Source organism: Caloenas nicobarica, chromosome 13, assembly GCF_036013445.1.
Source record: "Caloenas nicobarica isolate bCalNic1 chromosome 13, bCalNic1.hap1, whole genome shotgun sequence".
NCBI lineage: Eukaryota > Metazoa > Chordata > Aves > Columbiformes > Columbidae > Caloenas > Caloenas nicobarica.
The window spans coordinates 18,059,779-18,070,229 of record NC_088257.1 but is presented as its reverse complement, the minus strand read 5'-3'; the positions used below and the strand labels follow the sequence as shown (position 1 = coordinate 18,070,229).

At 53.3% G+C, this 10,451-nt stretch overlaps 1 protein-coding gene across 1 annotated transcript; it reads right to left on the bottom strand.

The window, feature by feature from the left end:
* Positions 1 to 5,056: 5,056 nt before the first annotated feature.
* On the bottom strand, positions 5,057 to 7,588 carry LOC135993756 (protocadherin alpha-2-like). Its single transcript, XM_065643811.1, has one exon. It carries the CDS (start codon positions 7,586 to 7,588, stop codon positions 5,057 to 5,059), a length of 2,532 nt encoding a protein of 843 aa, XP_065499883.1.
* Between the last annotated feature and the right edge of the window lie 2,863 nt (positions 7,589 to 10,451).

Genomic DNA, 10,451 nt, shown 5'->3' with positions numbered 1-10,451 from the left:
CACTTTGTCATCTCCCTAGCAAGACTAAGACCAGAGAGATGACTGAGGAGACATTCAGAGAAGGCTGGCAGAACGATACAAATATCAAAATGCTTCCGTTTGGCCAACAACATTCCACATCAAAAAGAAGTTATTTAAGGCACATCTGGCACACCTTCAAAAGCAGTAATACATGGGAAAACAACAGGAAAGGAGAATATGTCAAATGTCTGGAGGTCCTGAGAGGATCCCAAGAGAACAGCCCCTGGTGCTGCAACTCTTCTCAAGGTTTTCTACTGGCACCTTCTACCCTGCGCTATGGGAAATGGTATCTCCACAGCTAACCAGGCATACTCCAGTTCTTCCCCAATGGCACGGACCGTGTTCTACCCAGTGTCTCCATTTCCCACAGGCATCACTCTTCATGCTCAAAATCACTCTCCCCATGACACAGGGCCAGGCCCAACTTGGTGCCACTCACAGGATCACTGATAAAATACTCAAAAATTTCTCAACCCCAACATGCCTAGCGCTAAAACTCTCTTCATGTGTGATCCAGGCCTTTGCACATCCTCACCTGCCCTCACAATTGGCACAAAGAGCACATGGAAGGCTGAAAAACCACACAGCATCTGGCAGGCTCTTCCCAGTTGTGTGAACTTCACCATGTATGCTTTGCACATTTTCAGCAATGTCAGATGGAAACACCACAGAGCTGCACATTAGAGTTCTATAATATTCTGCGATCAGCACTGTGACAGCTCTGATCCCAGTCTGCACAGCTTTTTTTCTTCAAGAGAACCACACTCAATGCCAAAGTGCAAGCACACTCACAATATCAACTGGGTGGGGAATTCCTACCACAGAAACCAGAGCTGTGCTGCTGTGTAGGGTTTGGCGGGTAAGTGCATATATCAGAACAAGCTATGTGTGCCAACAGGACACACCATCTCTACTGAGGCCACCTGTGCAAGTGTAGGAGTAGGGGAAGTTAAGAGCACAAAGATCACACCCACTTCACCACATCTTCTTACAAATCCTGCCTGAGGAGGAGCAAGGAATCATCATGGTAACATCAATGGATGTAGAAGACACTATGGATGCCCACCATCACCCAAGTACAGCAAGTGGAAGCACTACCCTCCCACAACAGCTTTCCCAAAATGAGTGATTCATCAGACATCATTCATCAGTCTGCATCCCCTCTCCTCTTACCAACACATTTTCTACATCAGGCAAGCAGTAGCACAAGGGACTGTCTCTGGTGGGAGACGTTCACAACCTCAAAGGAAATTGTGGTCATTTCACTACCAGACACTATCTCAAGATCCAGAAGGACTCCAGCTCCAGACCCTTGGAGCCTGGGAAATGATCCTGGGCAAGAACACTCCATGCTCATCCTGCCTTGTGCCTTCCTCTAGGCATCCTCCGTTCCTCACTCTGAAACATGCATTCTTAAGAATTCTTGTCTTATGACATAGCCCATGATCTTCCCAAGGATTTTCAGTTCCCATAGACAAGACTACCCATTGCTCAAGGTCACCCTTCACATTAGGAAAGGACCAGGTACAACTCAGTGCCACATTCATCTCTATGACATGCCACAGTTTCCTTTCCCATCTCAGGGCTCACTCCAGCTTTTGTAGACCCCTCCCATCACTAAGAGCACTATAGAAAAACACAGATGGTGTCATAGAGACAGTGTCCTCCAGACTCCACAGGAGACCCTTCATGGTTTGCAATGCTTCAGCTACCTCAGAGGGAAATTTTATGCACTGGGGAGCAATACTCTTTCTACAGGTGAGGTTGGGACAGCTCTAAATGACAAGGGCACCAATTTAATTCTGTGGGATAACAGCTGAAACTCTGGTGAGCACAGCACTGGAATGGATGGTATCAACTGTGTAAGACAATTTGTTTTGTGGTTGGGTTTCTTCAGGTTTTTGGGTTTTCTTTCTCCAACTGAAGATTTCTGGGTCTTCATATACCTCGATGAAGATACTTTTTTTCTGCCTCATTTTCCACCTGCTCTCGCTTTTCCTTTCAGGCAAGCATGCACTGCCAGAAAAACATGGTAAGTACTGCTGTACCCAGGGGCATTAATCCCCATGGAATATCTCTCCTTCTTTAACAGGAGCCACCCATCACACAGCCAAACAGAAGCCACAAAGATACTACTACAGCATTTTCACTAAGAACATTGTCCTGAGGGAACAGGCTGATGTAGTTGCCAAACCACTCTCCATGATTTTTCAAAAGTCGTGGCAGTCAGGTGAAGTCCCTGGTGACTGGAAAAAGGGAAACATTTCACTCATTTTTAAAAAGGGTAGAAAGGAGGATCCTGGAAACTAGCAACCTGTCAGCCTCACCTCTGTTCCTGGGAAAATACTGGATCAGATCCTCCTAGAAGCTGTGCTGAGGCATATGGAGGACAGGGAGGGCATTCAAGGCAGTCAGCACGGCTTCACCAAGGGTAAGTCCTGCCTGACCAAACTAGTGGCTTTCTATGATAGAGTGATTACATCAGTGGACAAGAGAAGACCTACGGATGTCATCAGTCTGGGCTTCTGTAAGGCCTTTGAAATGATCCCCCACAACATCCTTCCCTCCCACATCCTTCTCTCTACATTAGAGAGATATGGATTTGATGGATGGGGAAATCATTGCATCCAGAGGGTAGTGGTCAATGGCTCAATGTTCATATAGAGATGAGTGACAAGTGGTTTCCCTCAGGGGTCCGTCTGGGGCCCAGTATTGTTTAATGTCTTCATTGATGACATAGACAATGGGATCGAGTGCACCTTTAGCACATTTGCAGGTGGTGCCAAGCTGAGTGGTGCAGGTGACATGCCTGAGGGACAGAATGTCATTCAGAGGGACCTGGACAAGCTCCAAAAGTGGCCCCATGCAGAATTCCTGAGGTTCAAAAGGGCCAGTTGCAAGGTCCTGCACTTGGGCTGGGACAAGAGGTGGTGTTCCTAAATTAAAAGGAGATTAAACTAGATATAAGGAAGACATTCCTTACCATGAACATGGTGGAACATCACCCAGGTTGCCCAGAGAGATGGTGGATGCCCCATCCCTGGAGACATTCAGGGCCAGGCTGGACGGGGCTCCGAGCAACCTGATCTTGTTGAAGATGTCCCTCCTCAGTGCAGGGGTTGGACTAGATGGCCTTTAAAGGTCCATTCCAACCCAAATCGTTCTATGATTCTATGCTTCCCTGGACACCCAACACATCCACTCCAGGAAAACCATTAGAGACCTTTCTCTATCTGTGCTTGCTGCCCCCAGCTCATTGCTGTGCCTGGGAGCGGCAGGACAGGAACAGGAGCAGGCAGTGGTGCTTTGCTGGTCCAATACAGTCAACATTTGGTCGATCCAACATAACAACACCTCAACTAAACAGCAACAAAAGTTTATCTGTCTCTCAATCACAGCCTCTTCAGATATGAGTGACTTACCTGTTGCATTAGTCTTCGCTTGTTAAGAAAAGAAACCTTTCAGAACAGGAGAGTGGCTTCAAGGCACACTTTCCATTAATATTACCAGCATCTTCTGGGGAAGTTGGACAGAAAAAGATTTACTCATATTCTCCAAAAGCTTTGAAATTATCCTACAGTGCATCATGCTCCCTTACGTGTTCTCTTCCAGGAGAAGCAAGTGGGACATCCGAGGCCTAATGATACTCTCGCAATGTCAACCTCAGCTCAGAGTATTGGAAAAAAATCATCCCCCACACTTATGGCCAAACAGCCAATCCTCTGCAACCTCAGAGCTGCCAAAATTCTGCCCTCTGTATCTCATCCACTGTTACCAACGCATTGCCAACGTGAGAGAAGAAAAAACAAGAGAGTGGGAGCTTTGGTAAGAGGAGAGAAGAAAACCAAAGGATTCTATCCCACTGTATTGAAGCACAAGGTTTGCCAGCATCTCAAATATGGAGAGCACGTCTGACCCTCCCTAGCAAGACACATGAGCAGGAAGATGACTGAGGAGAGCTTCAGAGATCCCTAGCAGCATGATCCAACTTTGGAAAAGCTTCTGTCTGACCAACAGAATTCCAGATTTAAAAAAGAAAAAAGGTGATTAGAGGCAAGTGGCAGGTGCCATGACATCTGGCAGGACTGTGACAGAGATGGATGGGGGTGTCAAGATATGTGGAACTTCTGGAGGTCCTCAGAGGATTCCAGGCAAGTTGCCTGTGCATAGGGACACTTCTTGAAGTTTTCTACTGGCGTATTTCGTGCCGCGGTAAATGAGATCAGCTACACTGATGTTCTCCGCTTCTTCCCCAATGACACAAACCCTGTTCTACTCAGCATCTCCACTTCCTTCAGGCAACATTCTTCCCTGCTCAGGGTCAAACTCCCCATGACACATGCCCAGACTAAACACAGTGCCATGCAGAGCCATCACTGCCAAAATACCCAGACACTCTTCCAGCACAAGAACATGCTTCAGCTCTAAACACCTCCCTCTGTACGAGGGACTGTCACTGGTGGGAGACATTCGTAAGGTCAAATGACATGGAGAAAGAAAATCCGTGAGAAGTCCCAACTGCCATTACAGTCTCTTGCAGAGAAAAATGAAAGAAGATGAGAACAGAGAAGAAACCACATCTGATAACAACACGGTCAACATTCAGCAAAGGTAAAAACCACTAAATATTCCCTGAGGGACTGTCACCACCGCAGCCTGTGTGATTTGCAGTCCTTCAGCAAGCTCGGCTGGAAATGCTACAAACAACCAAGCAAAAGAGTCTTGAAAGCCCATGTCGTGGTACCTCCCACCGCATTCTGCAGTGATTTTATTCGACAGGAGAACAACTCGCAACCAGAACAGCTGTGCAGCTGTGAACCACAACTGATTTGGATGTGGCAAAACTTTTATTCAGTTCTCCCAAGAAAGCAGGAACTGAGGGGCTCCAGTAAGAACGCCAAGGCAGATGAAAACGTCCCATTCACATCCCGCCAAGCACCCACTACCCGCAGGGCCCGGGGGCTCAGCACGGCTCCCATCACCACCTGCCCAGGGAGCAGGAGAGAAGGGATATGGGGGAGAGAAGGGAGAAGGGCTAAAGGAGTAATAGGGAGATGGGGAACGGGGGAGAGGCGAGGCAGGGAGGGCCACTGACCGTGTCCAGGAGAGCGGGCGGCTCCGGCTGCGTCTCCTTCGCCGCGGGGCCCGGCGGCGGCGGCGGGAGATTGGGGCTAAAAACCATCAGGTCGCTCTTGCCCGCGCCGTCCGCCACGCACAGGCTCCGGCTCTGGCGCTGCGAGTACGACCAGCTCCCCACTTCGCTGGCGCACACCAGCGTCGCCGGCCCGGGCCCCGACAGCACGCCCGCCCGCGGCGCCCACCGCGACGCCCCGTACAGCACCACCGCCAGCAGGAACAGGCTCGACACCGCGCAGATGGCCACCACCAGCCACACGTTCGTCGTCGCCACCGCTCCTGCCGCGGCCACGCCGCCTTCCGCGCCCGCCCCCGCACGCAGCCCGGGCCCTGATGACGACGACGAGCCCGCGGCCGCCAGCGCCGCCTCGGCGCCCTCCACCAGCGACACGCTCAGCGTGGCCGTGACCGAGCGCGCCGGCTCCCCGTGGTCCCGCACCACGATCACCAGCCTCTGCCGCGGGCCGTCCGCCTCCTCCAGCGCCCGCGCCGTGCTCACCTCGCCGCTGTACAGCCCCACGCGGAACGGGCCCTTCCCACGCGGCTCCCACAGCTCGTAGCGCAGCCACGCGTTGTAGCCCGAGTCCGCGTCCACCGCGCGGATCTTCGCCACCACCTGCCCCGCCGGCGCCCCCCACGCCGCCCACGCCCACAGCGCCTCCGAGCCCGGCCCCGACGCCGCCGACCCCGCCGCCCCGGGCCCCGGCCCGCCGCCGCCGCCAGCCCCCAGCAGCGCCGGCGCGTTGTCGTTCTCGTCCACCACGAACAGCTGCACCGTGGCGTTGCCGCACAGCGGCGGCTCCCCCGCGTCCACCGCCCGCACCTCGAACTGCAGCACCTGCACCTCCTCGTAGTCCAACGGCTGCAGCGCCCACACGCGCCCGCTCTCCGCGTCCACCGACACGTAGCTCGACGCCGGACGCCACCCGCCGCCCGCCGACGCGCCCCCGCCCACGCCGCCCTCCCACACCGAGTACCGCACGCGCCCGTTGTCCGCCTCGTCCGGGTCCCGCGCCCACAGCCGCGCCAGCTCCGCGCCCGCCGCGTTGTTCTCCCGCGCCAGCACCGTGAACACGGCCTGCGCGAACGCCGGCGCGTTGTCGTTCACGTCCGACACCGGCACCCGCACGCCGCGCCGGGCGCGCAGCGACGGCGACCCGCCGTCCTCCGCCCGCACCTCCACCTCGTACTCCGACACCCGCTCCCGGTCCAGCGCCTCCCGCAGCACCAGCGAGTACGACCCCGCGAACGTCGACACCAGCCCGAACGGCGCCGCCGGCCACACCGCGCAGCGCACCCGACCGTTCGCCCCCGAGTCCCGGTCCGACACGCTCAGCAGCGCCACCACCGTCCCCACCGCCGCGTCCTCCGGCACCGGCACCGACAGCGACGTCACCCACACCTCCGGCGCGTTGTCGTTCACGTCCAGCACCTCCAGCTCCACGCTGCAGTGACCCGACAGCGGGGGCGTCCCTTTGTCTCTCGCTTCGATCTCCAGGTCATACGACTGAACGTCCTCGAAATCCAGTTCACCGGTAGTCCATATTTCACCGGATTTTCTGTCAATAATGAAGAGATCTTGAACTTGGGCAGAAATCGTGTCACTAAACGAATAATATATCTCCCGATTAATTCCCTCATCTTTGTCTGTTGCTGTTAGCTGGAAAAACACAGTTCCAGGGGCAGCGCTCTCTGGCAGCTGTACCTTATACACGGACTGGTTGAACTGCGGTGCGTTGTCGTTGGCGTCCAGCACTGAGATCACCAGCTCCATCGTGCCCGTTAGAGACGGCCGGCCCCCGTCACTCGCCGTCAGCACCAACCGGTGCACAGGCAGCGTCTCACGGTCCAGCGGTTTCGTTAATACAAGGACTACGGACATTTTGTTTTCGTCTTTGGATTTCACTTCCAATCCGAAACTCTCAGTGGGGCTGAGGGTATAGGAGAGCTGCGCGTTGGCTCCGATATCTGCATCCGACGCGCCCTCCAGCGGAAACCGAGACCCCGGAGGCGAGTTCTCCGGTAAACTGAGGTTTTTCCGGGCGATGGGGAAGAGCGGGGCGTTGTCGTTGATGTCGGTGACCTCCAGCTCCACGTGGAACACGCGCAGCGGCCGCTCCACCAGCACTTCCAGGCGCAGGGCGCACGGCGCGCTCTTCCCGCACAGCTCCTCCCGGTCCAGCCGCGAGCTCACCACCAGCGCCCCGCTCGCCCCGCTCACCTCCACGCTCGCCCGCCGGCCCTGCGACACCAGCCGCAGCCGCCGCGCCTCCGCCTCGCCCGCCTCCAGGCCCAGGTCCTGCGCCAGCCGGCCCACCACCGTCCCGGCCTTGGCTTCCTCGGGCACCGAGTACCGCATCTGCCCGCCGCCCAGCACCCAGGCCGCCTGCAGAACCAGCGCCCGCAACACGGGCCCCCACCACACGCCCATCGCTGCTGCCGCCGCCGCCGCCACCCGCCCGGGCCCCGCACGGCTCCCCGCCGCCGCCCGGACGCACCGGCTCTCCTGCCCGCCCCGCGCCGCTCCCCCCGCGCTCACAGCCGGGCTCTCCGCCGCACCGGGGCGGAGCCGCCGAGCCGCTCGGCCGCCGTTTCTGAGCCTGCAGCGACACCGTGTGCTGCTCCGACGCCGCACACGCTCCCACTATCGCCTTCACGCTGCTCGGTTCCCCTCTCAGCTCTTCATTGCCTTCTCCTCTTTTTCTTGTTTCTTCCTTTTATCCTTCCTTTCTTCTTTGCTTGCTCACTCCTTTTTGAACAGATACCTTTCTTTCCCTCTTCCTTTCTTCTTCATACTGTATTTTTTCCCATTCCTACGTTTTCATCTTCTTTTTCTACTTTGTCTTCCTTCTCTCTCTGCTTTCTTCTCTTTCCTCCTCTTTTCTTTCTTCGTTCTTCTTCTCCTTTTCTCCCTGCCGATCCCATTTCCATACTCCCCTTTCACTTCTTCTATTATTATCTCTTCTTTAACCCCCTCGTAGCTTGACAGTCAACTCCCACGCCGCGGTGGAGACAATCAAAGACGTAGCCCTGAGTGCTAATTACGGGACATCAGCCCTAATTACGGCATATCAGCGCCGGAGCGCGGTCCTCTAACCAAGACAGAGGCTGTCAGAGGAATTCAATTCAGCAAGTAGAGACTCAGCAACTGCCAGTTCAGCAACTGGCGATAACAGCGCTGCACTCTGGTAAGCTCCTTTATGATTTCTTCCTTTCTTTCTCCTCGTTGTCATCTTCCTTCCTTTCTTACGTCATCCTTCCTTGTTTTTTTTTTTCTTCCTCTTTCCCTCTTCTTTCTCTCCCTCACCACCTTTCTCTGTACAGTGATAACATTGCTGCATGCTGCTAAACTCCATTAATTACGGAGACACAAGGTAATCTGGTAATCTCCTCTATCATCCCTTCCTTCCTCCCTTCCTATTTTCTTTCTCCCATGCTTCAATTTTCCTTCCATAGATTCCTTCCTTTAGTGCTTCCTTCCCCATTCTTTTTTCCACACGATTACATCACACTTACCATGAAGCATGGGAACAGCCTTTGGCAAAAGCTCTCCTTCCCCTTTCCTTATGCCTTCCACGCCTCTCGACGGGGAACAACCTTCTTGCTTTCCTCCAGTCTATGCAAGACAGACAGACTGCCCCTTCACCTCCCCTTCCCTTCTCTTCTGGAAGAAGACCACACTGTTCTGCCTCCAGTCCACTCGACAATGCAACAAATAACAGAGCAAGGCAATCGTCTGGCAAAGAACAGCTCTGCCACATCAGAAGAGAATCCACCACCCACTCTGAAACACAAGCCCAAGCCCAACGTACCTGGACAAATAATAAAACAGGCTTCAATGAATCCAAACAATGCAGGGGAGTCTCTCATTCTGGAACTCAAACTCATCAGAGCTCAGCACAACAATCCTCCAAGAAGGCTAAAAAGGCATGGGGCAACCACAGTTCCCCAGCATTCTTTATGTACCTCGACGCAGAGCTGTTCTTCTGGCCTCATTTTCCACATGCACAATGAAAAGTCAATCTCTTGCTTTTCCTTTCAGGCAGGCATGCAATGCATGAACAACACAGCAAGAACCTCAGTATCCAGGAGCAGTAGTCCACACAGCATACCTCTCCTTCATCAGCATGAGCCTCCTGTCACACAGACAAACAAGTACCACCAGGACAACACCACAACATTTTCTCTGAGAACATCCCCTCGACATCCAACACATCCACTCCACAAACACACTGGGGTCCCTCCACCATCCATGGTTGCTGCCACCAGCTCATGCTGTGCCTGGAAGCAGCAGGAAAAGAACGAGAGCAGGCAGTGGTGCTTTACTGCTCCAAACCTACAGGGATTACAATCCAGGTAACATTCTGTTGACCCAACATGAAGATACCATGACTGAACAGGAACAAAAGTATATCTGTCTCTCGAACACACCTTCTTCAAGTATCCTTGATTTACCTGCAGCTTCACTGTTTTTTTCTTCAGAATAAGAATCGTTTTCAGGACAGGAGAATTACTTTTAAGGGACATTTTCCCTTAACATTTCTGAGTAACATCAACAGAAAAAAATCACTTATGTTTCACAAAAGCCTCAGACTCACTGGATAGTGCACAGTGCTCCCTTCTGCACTTCTTATCACATGGGAAGCAGAAAGGAGAACAGAACACCAAGGACTTTCTGTCAATGTCAATCTCAGCTCAGGAGAGTGGAAAAGCCATCCCCCACACTGATGGCAAATGGTACAAAGCTCTGCAACCAGACAGCTGTGAAAATTCTGACATATGCATCTCATCCATTGTTACAAACACAATGCCACTAAGAAAGAAGAAAAGCCAACAGAGTAGGCGTTTTTGCTGAAAGAAGAAAACTAGAAGAACCCATTCCCCTGTATTGAACCACAAGGTTTGGCAACATTTTCAATGTGGAGAACACTTCTTCACCTGCCTAAGAAGGGAGGTGAGCAGCAAGATGACAGAAGGGGGCTTTAGAGAAGGGAAAGTGATCCACGTTTCAAAAACCTTCTGTTTCTCCAACAGCATACCACGTTCAGGAGCAAATTATTAAAGGAGCCTATGGCAGATGTCTTTACATCACATGGGAACACCACAGAGGACAAAAGGGTGCAAGGATGTCCAGAACTTCTAGAGGTCAGATGTGCAGAAATTCTGGAGATCCTGAGATGATCCCAAGCAAGCAGCGCTGCATCAGGCCTCTTCTTAAGGTTTTCTACTGGCATCCTGTATCTTGTTCCCTGGGAAATGGGATCCCCAGCTAAGCAGACATTGTCCAGTCCTCA